The 19,211-nt window shown below is 31.0% G+C and overlaps 4 protein-coding genes across 5 annotated transcripts in view; all 4 read right to left on the minus strand.

The window, feature by feature from the left end:
- Window positions 1-4,846, minus strand: part of LOC105450605 — an 8,108-nt gene extending 3,262 nt beyond the window's left edge. Inside the window, exons 1-4 of the mRNA XM_011690538.1 lie at window positions 4,068-4,846; window positions 3,476-3,575; window positions 3,218-3,325; window positions 2,973-3,128 (exon numbers count right to left, since the gene is read on the minus strand). Of these exons, the coding sequence (XP_011688840.1) occupies window positions 2,973-3,128; window positions 3,218-3,325; window positions 3,476-3,575; window positions 4,068-4,846 (1,143 nt within the window). The remainder of the gene's footprint in view (window positions 1-2,972; window positions 3,129-3,217; window positions 3,326-3,475; window positions 3,576-4,067) is intronic.
- A 2,151-nt stretch (window positions 4,847-6,997) lies between these two features.
- LOC105450606 lies at window positions 6,998-10,904 on the minus strand. Its single transcript, XM_011690539.1, has 4 exons — window positions 10,354-10,904; window positions 7,444-8,199; window positions 7,183-7,282; window positions 6,998-7,075 (listed from the first exon to the last, which is right to left on the minus strand). The coding sequence occupies exons 1-4, from the start codon at window positions 10,902-10,904 to the stop codon at window positions 7,070-7,072; spliced, it is 1,413 nt and encodes a 470-aa protein (XP_011688841.1). The 3' UTR covers window positions 6,998-7,069.
- A 943-nt stretch (window positions 10,905-11,847) lies between these two features.
- Window positions 11,848-15,405, minus strand: LOC105450501 (odorant receptor 49a-like). 2 transcript variants are annotated; one of them, XM_011690354.1, is made up of 5 exons: window positions 14,029-15,403; window positions 13,702-13,801; window positions 13,350-13,457; window positions 12,921-13,076; window positions 12,525-12,837 (listed from the first exon to the last, which is right to left on the minus strand). In XM_011690354.1, exons 1-5 carry the CDS (start codon window positions 14,799-14,801, stop codon window positions 12,787-12,789), a joined length of 1,188 nt encoding a protein of 395 aa, XP_011688656.1. In that variant the 5' UTR covers window positions 14,802-15,403; the 3' UTR covers window positions 12,525-12,786. The 2 variants fall into 2 exon arrangements, with proteins under 2 accessions (XP_011688657.1, XP_011688656.1); XM_011690355.1 differs by lacking the exons at window positions 12,525-12,837; window positions 12,921-13,076 and adding an exon at window positions 11,848-12,045 and having other exon boundaries at window positions 14,029-15,405.
- Window positions 15,406-16,147: 742 nt separating this feature from the next.
- On the minus strand, window positions 16,148-18,686 carry LOC105450607. Its single transcript, XM_011690540.1, has 6 exons — window positions 18,517-18,686; window positions 17,482-18,405; window positions 17,225-17,327; window positions 17,023-17,130; window positions 16,356-16,511; window positions 16,148-16,198 (listed from the first exon to the last, which is right to left on the minus strand). Exons 2-6 carry the CDS (start codon window positions 18,261-18,263, stop codon window positions 16,148-16,150), a joined length of 1,200 nt encoding a protein of 399 aa, XP_011688842.1. The 5' UTR covers window positions 18,264-18,405; window positions 18,517-18,686.
- Between the last annotated feature and the right edge of the window lie 525 nt (window positions 18,687-19,211).

Here is a 19,211-nt window from a genome sequence, read left to right on the forward strand (position 1 = left end):
AATGCTTTCTCTATCGGTACTAAGAAGCAGGCAGGGATTAATGTGACCACGTAAACCAATTCGAGCGACCACACGAAAACACTGTACATTTTCCAGAATATTGAAAATGACGAATTGCTGGTCATAGGTAACAGATTGCCCGAAAGTAGGTTTAACCAAACGTTTAAGGGATTCATGTTTTGGAAGTTCATTATTTCGGTATTGCAATTTGTAACGAGTAGAAATTGTTCTGTAAAATAAAAGACAGTCAAGGTTTTTACTTATCCATTATATTTCTGAGTATTTATGTACTTTTATCGTATTCAGGTATTAAAATTCACTAATTGTGGCTGCATTAAGACTTATAATGATATATTATTTCAGTTTTTTAAATTGTCAAATTGACTTAATTAAATTTAATTAGCAATATTTTTTCATTTCCAGATTAATGTTTTCCAAAATGTGAAAAGACAGTATTTACAATCGTTCATATAATATACTCGTTTGTCTTTATAAATGATTTATCTTCAGAAATTATATTATGTTAGAGAAATATATACAATTCCTAGTGTATGTACCTTACCTCTGTTTCATATTTCTATTGATGTACTCTGTTCGTCCAGAAGAATAAATTTCTGTCGATATTTGAAAGTTGCTACTGAAGTTCAAACAATTTAATATCCCTTCATACTTGTGCCTTTTATCCATATATTATTCACCGTCATGTGGCAGAGTAAAGTGAACACATATTTCGTTCGTTGTAATTAATCCAAACGTATCCTACACTGCGTGAGTGCATCGCAGATGTATTATCAATAATAACAGAGTAGACTACTCTGTTATTACTGAGCTGAAAATTAGTTGACAAATTAGACAGATGTCATCTGTGGATAAAATATATATATATACGAACACAAAGGAATTTACCGACAAATGTCGCGACATCACGGTTTAGAGACGAAATAAATTTCATTATATCTGTGTGAATGCGACTGCAATGTGAGCTTACTAATTATTAATGCGCTGCGAAGCGATAATTATCTTATAGTGTCTAGTCAAGAAAGTTGAAATCCTTACTCACGTATATTGTCTAGAAGACGTATACAAACGTGATGTTGCTTGACACGCGTCAAATATTTCGAACAGTCGGCGTAATATCTGACGATTTCATCTTCACATGTTGTAAGCTGATTCTTAATATAAGTTATTTATTTTATTACTTTTATCTACTATAATTTTCATTATTCTTACTATTACGTGTACTATTCTGTCAATGATAAATTCTCAGAAATATTAAAAATGGCATTGTAACATCTCTTTTGGATAACATTAATTAAAACTATATGGTGGCAGTTGTAAAATATTAAATTTAAAGATGTATGCTATTGTACATTTCACGTTTTAAATTGTTCTTAAAAAGAGTTTGAATTTATACTTTCTACTTAATTATCTAATTACAGCGAACCTTACATTTTCTTTTAATCTGTAGTTGCTTACAGTACATATCAAAATTTTATTAAACTAATTGTAAGTATAACATAATGTACACTGAAATATTACTTTTATTGAACAAAAATTACATATTTTAAGAAAATAGAAGTTAGCATCCATACAATTATACACACGTACACAAAAGCTTGTGTTAAATTTAATATTTTATTTTTATGATAAAAAGTATGTATATATATATATATGAAAATAATGCGTCTTTTAATTAATGTAATAGCAAAAATTTGAACAATTATGTTTGATACAGGATTTAAAATTTTCAAAAATTATCGATATCTGTCCTGTGATCATTGCCCGGAAGGATACTGAAGACAACAATTAATGTTGCGGATCTTTTAGTGGCTATTAATACAGAAAGACTTATTTGTATTATTGTAGGAAAATTAAAGGAGTTTATAAAATTAACCGTGGCGGTAAACGACGATTAAAAGAAAAGAGTTAGCTTTTTTGTTTGACTATAAGCTAGTCGTCTCCATGGTACGACTTTTCTTAGAATTACCATTGCCCTGTAACGAAATGCCTCTTCGGCGATTATTTTATGGCGCTCTGTCAATAGTCGCGGAGCTGCAAAATTCGTAGTACTTGACCGAATCGTGCTAAATAATGCTCGTCTCATCGATGGAAAACTGCATGTGAGCGACGCGACTGAATTAATCTGTAAGAAGTTAAATCGCTATGCGCTATGCAAACGTGCTGTTTTGTATGTTCTCTAAAATGCTGTAGCGCGCTTAGTTCTTTCCAATTCAATTCTCGGTCATCGTATAACGACTGATCAGTGGTTGAGTGAATTTGTAAAATCGTTTCTTAATTAATTATTTGATAAATATGCTTTAATATTCTTGCAGCTGCACACAAGATATTGCTAACTAATAAGTAAATAAATTATAATTATATGTCTTTTAATAAAAATTCATATATATACATATACAATATCTCTCTCAGATAATTTATGAGAAGAACGATTTCTAAAAAAAAAAGTTAAATGTGTGAAAAATTAAAAATTCGCTATATAAATATTTCTACTAATTATAAATAACTTAAAACACAAAAAAGTATATAGCTATATAAATTTATTTCACGAATTGCTAAAAAATTTAATCTATGATGCATTATTATTTTTAATTTTCATTTTTATTATCTGCTAATGCTATATTTTTGTGAAATTACATCATAATAATATTGCATTTTAAACATATTTCTAACATAATATTAGTAATTTTAATTAAAAAACTATTCAATTATTTAATTCAAAATTATTCAAAAACTTATTACCATTAATTTGAAAGTAATGATTAGATTTCAGAAATTTTGTATTTTAATAATCTACATTCTTGTATTCTTCATAATTATTCATGTACTCGTAGGAGTAGAAGAGCAATCGAATATGATTGATTTAAGATCTAAAAGATCATCAGATAAAATTTGAAACAGACATAAAATTCCAATAACGTCATTGCTTGTAGAAATGCAGAAAATACTCTTACCGTCATGAATGAGGGTAGAGACAAATTAAACTTGTCGCACGTCGAGAGCTTGCACTCTAAATTATTGCCTAATATCATTAACATGAAGGTACGTTTTACAGATGGTCCAAACTGATACCATTTTTCGTGAAATGCTTTATTCGTCATATGCTGACTCTAAATTGACCACACAAAAATATATAGATATAATAATGACGATTTGCTCTGAGAAAGATAAGCTTTGTAAATGCTACATTATAACTTGCCGCGTCTACTAATTGTTGAACGCTGGAACACAACATGTAAAATTGCACTATTGAGCCACACGCGAACATGACGATCGAAAAAGCTTCTGGGATAGTCGTTGATGGTACCTGGAAACATTTAAAAACATATTGCTTGTATAATATCATTCATATATATTTATTTATATCAACCGATAACAATTGTTTATAATGCACTGATGTATATATATATCAATTGTCGGATTAATAGAATAATTTACGTTAGCATTTGTTACTCACTGTACTCAGCATAACACCGATAAAACAAAATCGTAAAACGCTGTTCACATAGATCATAGTGAAGTTCAAAGATAGTAATTTCTTTAACATAGACGATAAGCTAAAACAAAGCTCCCATACACATAAAATATGATAAAATATTCTATTATTAAAACTTGATCTAAATGTAGAAATTCTATTATTCTATAATTCTATAATTGTAAACATTTTTATTTTTTTTTGTATTGCTCAATTTGCACTTGACCATGAAAAAAACGTTTTTAATTTATTATAAATAATATAAATTATTTCAATACTATTACATTTTAAATGTCGTATTTAATTTTAAATTATTATATTAAATATGATCAAATAATAATAATAGTAATACAATTGAATAAAACTGCATATACAGTATAAAAATGCAATTAAATTTCTTTTAAAATAAGAAAAGAGAAAAAAATTGCATGTCATTTTTGGATTCAAAATTCCTTTAATAATTGGCCGCGTTATCGATATATTCTTATATACATTATATATTTTATACATTATATACATTATATATTTTCTTTCATGCAATAAATTTTTTGACAAAATCTGTCTGATTACTTACTGAACAACAGCGTTGTGATGTCGACATAATGCTATCATTTCTTTTTCCACCCATCGATCTATTCCAGAGCAGTGTTTCTGGCGAAACTCATCCAACTCATTTGGATGTCCTTCTCGAAATATTGTCGCGAGTTTTGTGGCGATATACCGATACTGCGCCGTTATCAGTAGCACAAGATGTATCATATAAACATCCAATCCGACTTTCTTTACAAAAATATATATGTTACCGAACAGTACGAGGACGCTGCCCAGTAGGAAGACACCGAACGAAAAGGGCTGCTTGGAGAAGACCGCTGGTGTCCTGTAGTCCTCGTAAAAGAAGGAAACTTCCTTGAAGACCAGCAGGAACGGTAAGCAGGCCCATACGAAGACGCCCAACCAGCCGGACAGCCAGTAAAACTTGAGCGGATTCTCCATAGGCTGCAGAGTCGATGTCACAACGCTCTTCATAGTCTCGTCCGCAAAGCGTAGAATATCGTTTAGTTCCTGGATCAATTGATTCACCAGCTGCTTGCGTGAGTGAATTCGCGCGGCCATAAAAAACACCTCTACGGTAACCACACAGACAACTGTACCGTCTTTCAGCGCCTTCTCCCGCGACACCAGAATTAAGCCGGGAATAAGCACGATTGTTTGGATTATCTCAATCAGCCACACCAAGACGCTGTATATCTTCCACGTGATCGGAAATCGCGAATCACCCGGCCTCAAGGGCAGCAAGTTGCCCGAGAGTGCGTTTAAGCGAACGTTCAGGGGATTCACGCTTCGAAAATCCATATTCTCGGTAACGCTTCTTCTTGACAAATGTTGAGGAACGAAACTTTTTTCAGATATTTTTGTGATATCTGAATATAGTTTACTTACAATTGACACTGCTATTATATATGTTTAATATATAACAGAGACAATTGTATATTAGAAGCCGTTTATTTTATTTTATAATTCTATCATCGCGCGCGCTTCTTTTCGCGATTCAGACTGATCCGACTACACGTCGCTCTTCTATTCCGTTTTGAAGGCTGTCAGTCGACTGTAGATCTACAGTTATTCATTACTCCCCTTCAATTACTATTTTTTTTTTGCCCGGATACCATTAGTATATTATACGTTATCATACAAAGACAAGAGACATTCTGCTACCTTCAATCGCAATTAAGCACATTGATACAAGCCAAGACTATCAATAATATCGCCCATAATAGAGGCCCGTGAATAGAGGCTTAGAGTCTTTGTTGCACATAAATGAAGAATATGGATATAAATTCATGGATAAACGTCGCAATAATATGAGACAATTTATTGCAGTACGATCTTTTCATTACGTTTATTGTGAAGATGCACGCGACTACAAGTTTCCTTCTAATTGTCGTTACCCTGTGAAGGGACGATTATCTTATAGACTTCGTTGACTGTAGCAAGTCTAGACTTGATCCTATCTAAACGTAGCAAGTCGAGGCTTGATACTATCTAAACGCGAACTTCGTCGACTCTAGTTTACAGATTAATCTGGCTTAATCTGCCAGATGTTATTATAAAATACTTTAAAAGAAGTTTATCACGAATTGAACATCTTACAAGCTGATACTTCAGGTTTGGCCTCAATACTCGTTTTAATAAAAGATTTTTAGAAAAATTAGAAAATAGATTTTTAACATTGTGACAATATAAAGATAACCCATTATGTCTAATTTGATACATATATTACTCTTAGCTATAGACACAAATTAAATATTGCATTTAAATATATTATTATATGTGTTTTTTTTCATTATCACATTTTTCTATGAAATAATTATATTTTTGTAGAAAAGTAATTTTATTTCTATAAAGTAAAGAATGTATATACGCGAATTTGTAAACATTACAGTTAAAAATAGAAAAAAGTAGATCTGGGACAAAAACTGAATTTTTCTGGATAAAATGTTACATAAAAATTAAATTGTAAATATATTTCTCACATATTAGTAAACAAATTTTTATTATTTCTAAATTCTATGATAAACGATCTTTGTCTTTATAACTAAATTTTATAAAACTAATTCAGAATATGCAAATTTAATAATTTTTTTATGAATAATAAATATATTAATTTTTATTTAATACTATACATTTTAATGAAACCAAATTCTAATAAAAAATTATAATAAAAGCAAGAGAGAAAGAGTTTCTACCTTTATAATTTTACAATAATCATATCTTATAGCAATATATTACTTCCGTCATTCCTTATTGCACCTTTACTAGCAGAAGGGCGATAGAATATGCTTTATTTATAATCTAGAACAATATTTGAAAATTATACAAAATTATGTCTTTTACTTTTAAAATATTTTACAAAATGGACTATATTGATTACATAGTATGTATTCTAATCATATATCTTACCGACATGAATGAAGGTAAAGACAAGTTGAAATTTTTAAACAATGAAAGATTAATAACGATATTATTACTAGCTGTTATCACCAACAGAAATGTACGTTTTATGGAAAAACTGAATCGATTCCAGTCCTCGTGAAATGCTTCATCTATTATTTCTACACTCTAAATTCGACACAAACAAAAAATACATAGTTAATTATAAAATTTGTTCACTGAAAAAATTTTATGTTTTTAATTTTATATAATTGTAATTTTATGTTTATAATTGTACATAATTATAAAATATTATTCATTATATAAATTAAATATTTTTTAACATTGTTAGTCAAATATTCAGGTCATAAAAACTGATAGCTGTATTATTTGTATAAAGATATTGCAAGTACAAATTGTTAAAATTTTTTTTCTACAATTTAAAAATTACTAATAAACTTTTAATTATGACAATGACGAACGATATCTGTTATAATAAATCTCACTGTTTCTGATAATTTCTGGAAAGCAGAACACAATATGTAAAACTGAACCAATGCGCCGGATCCGTACATTATTACTATACCTGCTGCTAGGAAAGCTCCTGACGAAAACATCTGAGATTTCATAAACATTTCTGCTATACTAAAACTGATAGTGATTTGAAATAACTTAATAGCATTACTTGTTACTTATGTCTCACTAATCATACGAATGTATTTCTAAAGTGATTGATGTCATAAATCATTATTACTCACAGTCATTAACATAACTCCAAGGAAGCAGAATCGAAAAACACTATTCACATATATCAAAAAGATATTTACAGATAGCAGTTTCTTCAACATTTTCATTATGCTGAAACAAAGAATGTATCCGTAACATTATAGAAAATGTAAATCAATGTATCAACATGTATCGTTATAGCATTCTCTATATTTCATGTATATGGCAAATCAAAATTTCTTATAAGAGCAGTTTGCAATCTTATCTTAACAGTTCTAAAATAGTGCACTTACGATACAACATTGTTGTGTTGCCAACATAAGTTTTTTATCTCCTTCTCTACGGAGGTATCTACGCTGGAATTATTTTCTGGAAAGCTATCATCCTGTTGAGAACCGTCTCGAAATACTGATGCAAGCTTCGAAGCAATGTATTGATATTGCGACGTTATCAATGATATCAAATGTGTCGTATAGATATCCACGCTGATCTTCTTTAGAAAAACATAAACATTGGCAACCACTGATAATGTGGTACTCAATAGAAAAAACCCGGCAGAGAACGGCTGCTTGAAAAAAATAACTGGTGTTTTCAAATCCGTGTAGTGAAAAACACTCTTTTCGAATACCAACGTGAGCGTCAAGGAGCACCAGAAGGTGGTAGAAAATGTACCGAGAACTAAGTACAATTTGAATGGAGCCCTCAATGGGTTTACATTCGTTACTACGATATTGTTTATGCTCTTGTCTTCGATGTTAAGGATGTCATTCACTTTCTCTATCAGATTTCGTACCAGCGTTCTCTGCCCGTGTATTCGCATGACGACAATGACTGCCTCTGCCATGACGACCAGAGTGAGTACCCCCTCGACCAGCGCTTGCTCTAACGGCACCAAGAAGCAGCCACAGACTATCATGCTTGCGCAAAACCATAAGAGCGACCACATGAAAGCACTGTACATCTTCCAGAATATTGAAAATGACGAATTGCCGGACATCGGTAACAGATTGCCCGAGATCAGGTTTAACCAAATATTTAAGGAACTTATGCTTTCGAAGTACATTATCGCGGTATTGATGTTTTACTAATAAACCTCGGACAATTTAGTAGTCCCTCCACGTTATTTCTGTCATTTTTGTCCATATATTATTCACCGTCGCGCGACGGTGCATTTAAAGCGGGGACAAGTTTCTTTCCTTATAATTATCGTAACTTATCCTATGATTATAGCAGGAGACTGGCACGGACGAATTATCGATAATGACATAGCGCTTCACTACGGTAGCTAATAAATTAGAGAGTCCTCTTCCATTCGTATGAATATAAAAAATTTATGAAAAAATGTCGCGATAATAAATGGTGATTTATAGAAAAAATTGATAAATTTCACTATTCGGGGCAAACGCGAACGTGAGCTCACTTGTAATTATCAATGCCCTGTGGCGACAATTATCTTATGGTATATTATCTAGCGTAAAAATATTGATCCTGTTAAAGCCATAAAATCTAAAAAAAAAAAAAAATGCACACAACGCGATATTGCCTGACATGGCAAGGTACTTCAATCTTTCACGATTCCATCTTTAAATCTCATAAGCTGATTCTTAATAAGTAAGTTGTTATTTTATTTACCATTCGCTGTTCAATAATTTTTCAATGATAAAATCTTAAATATTAAAGAAAAGCATTAAAAAATTCTCTATTCTTAAAGATGGCATTAATAAAAAAATATAATAATTGTGGCTCTAAAATGCGAAATATGAAAATGTTGTAAATTCCACGTTCCATATTGTTATAAATAGTTTAAACTTTTATTTCTACTCAGTTCTCTATTACAATGCCAGAAACCTACATTTTGTGTACTAGTGTTTGCTTACCGTTTATTTAAATTTTTATTTAATTACTGAACTTAATATATCATACTGTAATATTATTTTTACTAAAACAAAAATTGCATACTTTAGAAAAATAGAAGTTAAGCTCGTAAACTTATATCAATCTTTATATTTTATTTATATACTAACAATAAGATACATATACTTACTGCATATAAATTTTTTGCAACAACGCATCTTTTATTTAGTTCTTAATAGCAAAAGCGCGATAGAATACGCTTGATTTAAAATCTAAAATATTATTCGAAAATTTTTAATTTACATTTTAAAATATCTCAAAGCATTAATAGACTTCTAAATATGTCTACGACACACGGCAAACTCACCGTCATGAATGAAGACAGAGATAGATTATACTTTTCAAATGTTGACAGTTTAATGTCTAAATTATTAGCCATTATCATAAACATAAATGTACGTTTTATGTTCTCTCCATATAGATACCATCTTTCGTGAAATGCATATTCCGTTATTTCAACACTCTTAATTAGAAATGAAAGAAGATAAGGTGTATATATAATAATATTTTTATCAATTACACAAACGTTTCTCAGTTTAATCCTTTTTTAGTCTACAATGTGCACATATAAAGATATGGATTGCAACAAAGCCTACCGCGTCTAATAGCTGTTGCATACAATGACATGTTATGTAGAGCTGCACTACTCCACCGGATGCATACGTAAAAAGAGAGAATATGTCCCATAAAATTTGTGATGACATCTAAAATTTCCCAAAAAACGTTTCGTTAAAATTATAAAATACAAATTGATAAAAAGCAATAATAACGTTATATTTTATTTAGATTTAACAAATCTTTCTAGAATAATTGAAGTTATCAACTATGTTACTCACTGTACTTATGTACCGTACTTATGTTACTCACTGAAGTTATCAACATGATAGCAATGCAGCAGAATCGAAAGACGCTGATTACATATATTAAACTGATATTTAAAGACAATAGTTTTCTTAACATTAGCATTATTCTGAAACAATAAACATCACATAATGATAATAAAATGTCATATTAAAAGATAAAGTAAGAATTATCATTGTATTAGCGGATAATTATAATAATAAAAATTTTCAATAAATATTGCATATTGCAACAAATTATTTTAAAAGATTTAGCGTGTAAAATTTGATATCAATTATACTTTACTATTTATTTTATTTAATAACAATTATATATTTTTAGATCAAATATTAAATATTAAACAAAATTTCAAGCTAATTTTGCACCGAGTCAAACATATAAATATAAGCAGATTTAAATCTTAAGAAAATTTAAAAAAATAAACATACTGGATAACAGTATTATGATGCCGACATAAAGCTTTTATTTCTTTTTCTGCATAACAATCTCTATTGAGATGATATTTCTTTGTATTAGATTTGCTGTGAAGCAATTTATCTTGAAATATCATCGATAATTTTAATGCGATGTATTTATATTGTGCCGTTATTAACAACATCAGATTTATTATATAGCTATCCACGCCGACTTTTTTGGTAAAAATGTAAACGCTGCTCATCGTGACGATGACGCTTCCCAACACAAAGATACCGGTCGTGATTGGCTCTTTAGTGTAGACAACTGGCGCCGTGTAATCTATATAGAAAAAGGAATTTTTTTGAAAGACTAGCATAAACGGTGGACTACTCCACAGTATTATGGATATCACGCCGGCCGACCAGTAAAACTTGAGAGGAATCTCCATCGACTTTATGGTCTCTGTCACTATACTCCTCATCATCTCGTCCTCCACACGCAGAATATCATTCACTTTCTGAATTAACTGTCGCACTAGTCCTCTGCAGGTGTGAATACGTAAGACTGTAGCGAGCACTTCCATGGTAACCACAAGACCGATCAGACCGTCTCTCAGAGCCTTCTCTTTCGGCACGACAAAACACCCGGGGATTAGCACACACGTATGGATTATTTCGAGTAGCCATATGAGAATGCTATATATTTTCCAAAATATTGGAAACGACAAATTGTCAGCGGTCATGGGTAACAAATTACCCGACACAATGTTCAGCCGTACGTTTAGAGGATTCACATTTTGAAAATCCATACCTTTGATGTTGGCTGTTTCGTGGTATATCGTTCTGGTACAAAAAATATATTTAAAACGGAAGAGTCAAATAAGTTTGACGGGATGATTCTATTTATTTGCAATTTAATTTATATTACGTATTTAACTTTAAACATTACTGAGAAATTTTTTTTAAACTTTATTTAAATGAAATGTACAATTAAAAATTTTAACAAGTTGTACATAATTATGTCAGTAATTTAATATTAGCGACGATATCTTGATATACTTAACTTAATAAAATGTTTTGCTTGAAAAAAATGTTTCTTTATAGTTATTGTCTCTTAGCAAACGTTATTGAAAGATCACATACACACTATATGAAATCAACAGCTAATGTGAGAGATGGAAAGAGAATACGTCTTTACATTTACCTTTGCTCACTTATGCTTTTTCCGTGTCTAGAAAACAATGTATGACATTTCTATCAGAATTGAAAGTACACAATTTGAGCAATTTATTCTTCCCCTTGAATTTCCACTTCTCTTTGTCTTCCATGCACCTATATATTATGGTCACGCGATGAGAAGTAGCGATCTTTCATCGCAAGAATGTCCAAGAATATTCTAAAGTAATTATTATCTATAATTTCGCAAACTACTTGGTGCATTGTCATTTAGAAAAGCTTCCTCTTATATTACTGCCGTAGATAATAAAATAGTTCACAAATAATTGATACGATTCCCTAAAGCGGTTTATTTATTTTGTTAAATACAGAGCTGAAAGCAATCGTGAAATTCTCTGTAATTAGCACTAGGCCACAAAGCGGTCATTATCTTATTGCTTCTTATTGACCATTCCTGCGCTGTAAAGTCCAGAAATATCACAGTACCCAATGGTATCTTATCCGTATATCATCGAAAATTCGATATATCTGATGAACTAATTTTAAGTGCTGGAAATGTTAAATTTATTTTATGAACTATTTCGAAGATCAAATATCCATGGATTAACAGTAAACGGATATTTTAAGTATAGCATGTTTTCTCCATATACTAAACAACAAATCGGTTTCGGTGAATATGCTAAAATAATAATATATTTAATTAACTTAGATATATGTAATAAATATTTTTGTTTTAGATTTGACATTACAAGTTTAAAATTATTTTGTCGTAAAACAAAAATACAAATTGTATTACATTTAAGCATTTGCATTTATTATCATAAATGTTTGCATTTTTTATTTTTTACTACAGCTATTTTGATTTATCTTTTTATTGCAAAAAATTTCAATCAATAATACTGCTAGTAATAATATTGATATTAATATTATATCTGTATCTGTATATTATTGATTCTCTCCCCTAACAAATATAGCATCAATGATATTAATTATGTAGGAGTTATTTATGCTGTAATCAATTTCAGACATTTTGTCATGAATAGTTGCTACTTTATTACATTGCTATTACTATGGCTGTATCAAGTTACAAATTGTATTATAATTGCTGGTATTTTTGTATAATCACCGATATGTACAAAGTCATGATTTTCAGGTACTTTTGTCGTTACAGCAAGTCAAGTTCATCAAACTAAATAAATAAATTGCCCTCATAAAATTATTAATTTTTGTTATCAGTTTGGAAGTAAAGATTATAACTACTGTAAGCAAGACGTTTTCTTCGTCATTTTTTTATTTCATTTTTAAAAACAAAAGAGCGATTGTGTAAGATTGATTTAAAATCTGAAAAGAAGGATTTGAAGAATGTTAGATTCAATATTATGATATAATGTTACGTAAAAAATACAAAGTGTATAAAATTTTACCATCATAAATGAAGGCAAGGAGAGATTGAAGTTTGCAAACGTTGCAATTTTACATTCCAAATTATTAGCCATAATTATCATCATAAATATACGTTTTATCGATGGTTGAAGCACATACCAATTTTCGTTAAATGCCTTATCTGTCATTTCCGTACTCTACATTTTCCAATAGAGCAGTATATATAAAAAAATCATACAATTATTATTACGTATAAGATAAAACATAGTCCGTAATTCACGAAAGCAATAATGACCAGTTTTCTGATAATCTTTTTGCAGTGTTAAGTTAAATTTGTTGAAATAAAAAAAATAGTTTATTTTACGTCAAAAAAAGTAAAGTTGATTGTTATTTCATAGTAATTTAAAAATTTTTTAATTTTACAGAAATTATGAATTAAAAATACAATAATAAATTATAATAAAATTTACCGCATCCAATAATTGTTGCACACAGGAGCATAAAATATAAAGTTGCACTACCGCACCTGACGAGTACATGATAATAGAAACTGCTTCCCAAAACGTCGATGATGTTATCTAAAATTTTAAAAAAGATATATTAGTTAATATATCGTATCTCTTTAATGAATCTTCAACCTCCATAATTCAATAATTAAAAAGGATATATTTGTATAGATGTTTATAGTATTAAATATGATATTTGTAATATATCATAATTAGTAAATATTCGTTATAATTAGAGAGAGAGAGAGAGAGAGAGAGAGAGAGAGAGAGAAAGGGAGAGAGAGAGAGAGATCAAAGATAACAAATTATTACTCACGCTGCTTAGCATAATACCAATAAAGCAGAACCGAAAGACGCTGTTTATATATATTAAACTAAAGTTTAAAGACAGTAATTCTTTTAGCAATGAAGTTATGCTGAAAGAAAGCGTAAAAATACTCATAAAAAATTATGAAATTCGTATTTACTTTGCATTAAAAATTACAGATTTAAATATAAATTTTGTACAAAGCAAATATGAAAATATGAAATATAATTCAAATAAATATATAGCACTAATTTGGCATATTAATTAATCAATACGTTCTTTTTAGTCACAGAGATTGCTAGAAGATTATACTTGACTGAACTTTCAGATACTCACTATACCAAATCATTGTGATGTCGACACAGTGCTCTTATTTCCTTCTCTTTTCTTCGAGCCAGCCCAGGAGAATGTTTCCTTTGAGATTCATCACTTTCATTTTCTTCTTGAAATATCATCGCAATTTTCAGAGCAATGTATCGGTATTGCACGGTTATCAACAAGACCAGATGTACCATGTATACATCCACGCCGACCTTCTTCAGGAACATGTATATCGAGCTGATCGTTATGAACAAGCTTCCTAGCAGAAAGACTTTGAGCGAGAATGGCTGCTCGGAGAAAGCAGCAGGTATTCTGTAATCCTGGTAAAGAAACAAATTCTTCTCAAATACCAATACCAACGGTATACAGTTCCACCCTATTATCGATATCACGCCGGCGGACCAGTAGAAGTGAAGAGGATTCTTCACCGGCTCCAAAGTCGTCGCCAAGACGCTCTTCATGGTTTCGTCGGCGGCGTACAGAATCTCGTTCAGCTTTTGAATTAATTGATACATCAGATCCTTACGAGCGTGAATTCTCATGATCATGAAGAACATTTCAATAAATACTACGAAACAGATCATGCCGTCTGTCAAAGCTTTCTCAATTGGCACGTAAATGCACCCGAGCACCATCGCGATCGCTATAACGAATTGCATTAACCATACGAAGACGCTGTGTACCTTCCAAAAGAACGAAAAAGTTGAGTCGCCATTGATCACCGGTAGCAGATTGCCCGAGACCAAGTTCAGCCGAATGTTCAGGGGATTCACGTTTTGGAAGTCCATGCTCGCGATATGTACCGTCGATCGGGAATTGTGTGCTCCACCGTGCTTCGTGTTCACTTCGCTCCGCGTCTTTCTCGCTATATCGCGCGTACGTCTACTTCTTCCTCTCACGAAAACATGCGTGGCCTTTCTGTCGGAAATAACTCACGGCTCGTCGTCGATCTCCGGCGTTTCATTATTTCTTTTGAATTTCTCCTTAATACCGGGGCTTATGTTAATGCACGTCGTCAGACGAGCAATGATAAGTTCCGTTCTTTTCATTTATGATTTAGAATGTTTTGCTCTGTTATTGATGTGCGTCGGAACTTCGAATAATACAGCGTGTTTCTGAATAAATAACAATTTGAAGAAGTCGTCTCTCATCTTCTTTTACAAAAACATGTAGAAGTTGATAAATAAATGTTGCGATGTCAAGAAATAGAGGAATTTGAATGTACAGGACTACAGACTTTATTATATCGATCACAGAGATAAGTTTGAGCAGAGACTTCCTTGTAATCTTGTGCTATCCGCAGTGTTCTACACTGTGATAATTATCTTATAGTACTCTCTGAAATGCGCGCACGACTTTAACGCAGGATTGTAGCGAAGGGATCGCAGAGCCTAACGCGTACTTCATCGGTGGAAAACGGTGAAATAATTTTCTGAATTAAATCAATGTCCTATCAAAATAATATTCTACAAAAATAACTGCAGCATGTATTAACTATTCATATAACGCGTATTTTCTCGGTGAAAAACGATGAAATAATTTCCTGAATTAAATCGATGTCCTATCAAAACAACATTCTACAAAAATAACTGCAGTATGTATTAACTGTTCATATCACAATACTATTAATAAAATAAATATTTTCTTAGACAAAATATACTATTTTCTATTGACAGATTTGTTGAGCTAAGTAATCGAAATGATAAAACGAATAATGTATTTTAATTAGGTGCAAATAGTGATAAATAAATATAAAATGTTTTGTTGCTAATTTAAATTTATATTTCTTCTCAATACTCTATACCTGAGTATTATATGTATTATAATATATTAAATAAGTATTATATTATATTAAATTTAATATATTAAATATATTACAAATGCAAATCATATTTAAATTTTGCTTAAAATTATTAATCTTAATTAAATTCTGCTGTTTTTAGCACTGAAAAAATATAAATATATTACATGTAGTTAGCAAACTAAATAAATAATTTACAATGTATAAATAAGCTTTTGCTATTTTAGCTTTATCAATGTATAAATAAAATTTTATTAAAAACTAAGAAAGCACAAAATATTTTCTAAAATATTTACGTAAATATTTACGCAAATGTATGTACCTCGTAAGCTTTTATTTCATTCTTAGAAAAAGAAGAGCAAATGAGTATGACTGATTCAAAATCTGTAAGAAGCAATAAAAAAAATATTTGGAAAAAAGCTTCAATAATATTATTGGAATTACATAGCAAATACAATGCAAATAATTTTTAAAGGAGAAAATATTTTACAAAATTAATATCATAATATGTGCTCAATATAAATAATATATTAAATCTTACCGTCATAAATGAAGGCAGAGAGAGATTGAACCTTTCAGAAATTGAAAGTTTACATTCTAAATTATTAGTTCTTATCATCATCCTGAACATATGCTTTAACGTTGGCTCAAACTGATACCACTTCTCATGAAATGCTTTATCTGTCATTTCTACACTCTAAATTTTATATAAAATAATAATACGTAGAACCAATTTTATGTGATCTATAATGCACATCAGATTTTAAAATAAAATTCTGTTTATTTTACATACTATTTATATCGATATTTGTATTTTTAATATATGTATATTTTATGCACATAGTATACTCTAAATTTCTATTCTATTTTCAAATGTTTTTATGGCAACATACAACTGATTTTTATATATAGATCGGTTCAATACATATACAGAATTATAAATAAAGTTATATCCTGAATTCTGATATGGATTATAGATTGTCTATTAAAAATATTTCTGCTTTCAGACTATTCTTCCTTCTAAATAAATATTACAATTAAATTTACTCTTTTAAAAAAATAACTACCCTTTATACATAATAATTATTTCAATATTAAATATTAGTTGCAAACGTACTGTAATTTAAAACTTTTTAAAAATTAATACGGGATAAAATTAAGACATACTGAAAGATAGAAAAGATAGCAAGGATTTCAACAAAGCTTACCGCGTCTAGTAATTGATTGACGCATAAGCACAAAATATAAAGCTGTACTAGGCCGCCGCATATATACATAACAATCATAACTCCCTCTATAAGAGCCGTCGATAATACCTAGATTTGACATCGTTATACTGTCATAAACATTATCTCCAATCATCTAGAAAGTTTTTTTTTAGTATTATTATTGTTATCAAATATTACTCACAGCGCTTATCAGCATAACGTCGAGAAAGCAAAAAATAAAAACATTCGTCAAATACATTAGACTCATATTCAAAGACAGTAGTTTCTTTAGTATTAACGTCATCCTGAAAAAAAAAAACACAATGCGACATTAAGCAAACAAGCATTGAAAGTGATATGAATTATGTAAGGACAACAATTTTAAGAGACGAGTAATTTGAAAAAAAGGGTAAAACAACTAATCGCAAAATTAAAGGTAAACGCTCACCAATTACTTACTGAACCACCGCGTTGTGATGTCGACATAGCGCTTTCATCTTCAGAACTGCCGATGAATCGACAGCAGAATATTTCTCTCCTTTAGATTTACTACGCTGATTCTGTGGAGCATTTTCTCGAAATACTGTCGGGAGCTTCACCGCGATGTAGCGGTACTGTGCCGTTACCAGTAACACGAAATTTATCATGTAGACGTCCAAGGCGACCTTCTTTATAAACATATACACGCTGGCGACAGTCGCGACGCAGTTTCCCAGTAGAAAAATTTCCATCGGGAATGGCTGCTTCGAAAGTACTATCGGCAGTCTGTAATCCTGATAGAGAAAATACTCCTTCTTGAAGATCACCGCGAAAGACATGCAGCACCACACTATTATGGATCCAGTCCCGGCCACGCAGTAAAATTTCAGCGGAATCTCTACCGGCTTCAGGGTCGACCTCACGACCATCTCCATCGTCTTGTCCTCAACGCGCAAAATTTCATTCAGCTTTTGAATCAGCTGCGTCACGAGATCTCGGCGCGCGTGCATTTGCCGTAACAAGAAAAACACCTCTATGGTGATCACTAGGCCAACGGTTGCGTCCTGCAAAGCCTTATCTCTCGGCACGAACAGGATCCCGGGAATCACCGCGCTAGTTTGAATCGCTTCGATCAGCCATATGACGGCGCTATATATTCTCCACGCAACAGGGAACAGAGCGTCGTCGCTGGTCATCGGTAACAAGTTGCCCGAGAACCTGTTTAATCGAACGTTCAGCGGATTTACGTTTTGAAAGTCCATGCTCTGGAGAATATTCGTGACAAATGGAAAATATCGTACAAAGTATAGCTTGCAAAGGCGGTTTCCAATATCTCGTCCTTCTCTCTGATTATAAAATGTACCGAGTATAACGTTTTCTTTTTAAATTAATTTTTTTCCTAAGCTGAAAGACAATTTAATTAGTTAGTTTAACGTCGGTCCTTTAAGTCTCCAGTATAAATAGTCACTTTTAATTGTGTGCACTAGATGTACCAAGATATAAATTCGCATTTACCTCCTTTGAACATTTTCATTATCGCGTGTATTTCTATTCTTCCCTTCAGAAGCATACACGGGACTTTCTATCGCTATTTGAAAGTTGGTCGCAACCGATCGTCATCCATGGATATCTTATTCCCTTTGAATTTCTACTTCTTTGTAGTTTGTATTATAATATGCATTGTCATTGGGGAAACATCATTTCCCTTTCACCGTAGTTATAAATGTTTACTCTACGATGACAGTATAGAAACATGGCAAATTAACTATCATCAATCGACAGCTTTTGTAAAAAAGTGGAGAAGTTTACAATCGTCTTGACAAATGTCTTGAGATATGTCACGGTATATTCCTTTTATTTTTGCAGGAGATGGACGTGACTCCACGTTACTTTATAATTATCCTGAGACTACAAAGCGGCGATTATCTTATAGTACTCCAGGCATTTCGTTGCAGAGGTACTTCATCGCAAAGGAAAAAGCAGAAGAAACCAGTATTTGACGTTATCTAGTATACTTTCCTTCAGATAGTAATCGAGAACTGATCTGACATTTTACATTAAACGTGCTAATATCATTTTATAAAGTGTTTCGAAAATGTTGGGTTACAAACGAAACAACAACAAAAGGTGAATTTTTTTCACTAACAGATATTTTAAATAAATTCGTAATTATTTGTTTTAAACTGCTATTAATTCTTTGTATCGTTTAA

Source organism: Wasmannia auropunctata, unplaced genomic scaffold, assembly GCF_000956235.1.
Source record: "Wasmannia auropunctata unplaced genomic scaffold, wasmannia.A_1.0 LD336060.1, whole genome shotgun sequence".
In the NCBI taxonomy this organism is placed as follows: Eukaryota; Metazoa; Arthropoda; class Insecta; order Hymenoptera; family Formicidae; genus Wasmannia; species Wasmannia auropunctata.

What these genes read in the sequence shown, in the direction of transcription:
- LOC105450606 (XM_011690539.1), bottom strand. Translation starts at nt 10,904, where the DNA reads ATGGAAGTGCTCGCTACAGTCTTACGTATTCACACCTGCAGAGGACTA. An exon ending in CATCATAATACTGTTATCCA is followed by an intron (nt 8,200 to 10,353) that starts GTATGTTTATTT and finishes GTACTTCGAAAG; the next exon opens with CATAAGTTCCTTAAATATTT. An exon ending in CAACACAACAATGTTGTATC is followed by an intron (nt 7,283 to 7,443) that starts GTAAGTGCACTA and finishes TCTTTGTTTCAG; the next exon opens with CATAATGAAAATGTTGAAGA.
- LOC105450501 (XM_011690354.1), bottom strand. Translation starts at nt 14,801, where the DNA reads ATGGACTTCCAAAACGTGAATCCCCTGAACATTCGGCTGAACTTGGTC. An exon ending in TGCAACAATTATTGGATGCG is followed by an intron (nt 13,077 to 13,349) that starts GTAAATTTTATT and finishes TGGAAAATGTAG; the next exon opens with AGTACGGAAATGACAGATAA. An exon ending in CCTTGCCTTCATTTATGATG is followed by an intron (nt 12,838 to 12,920) that starts GTAAAATTTTAT and finishes CCTTCTTTTCAG; the next exon opens with ATTTTAAATCAATCTTACAC.
- LOC105450607 (XM_011690540.1), bottom strand. Translation starts at nt 18,263, where the DNA reads ATGGACTTTCAAAACGTAAATCCGCTGAACGTTCGATTAAACAGGTTC. An exon ending in CATCACAACGCGGTGGTTCA is followed by an intron (nt 17,328 to 17,481) that starts GTAAGTAATTGG and finishes TTTTTTTTTCAG; the next exon opens with GATGACGTTAATACTAAAGA. An exon ending in TCAATCAATTACTAGACGCG is followed by an intron (nt 16,512 to 17,022) that starts GTAAGCTTTGTT and finishes TATAAAATTTAG; the next exon opens with AGTGTAGAAATGACAGATAA.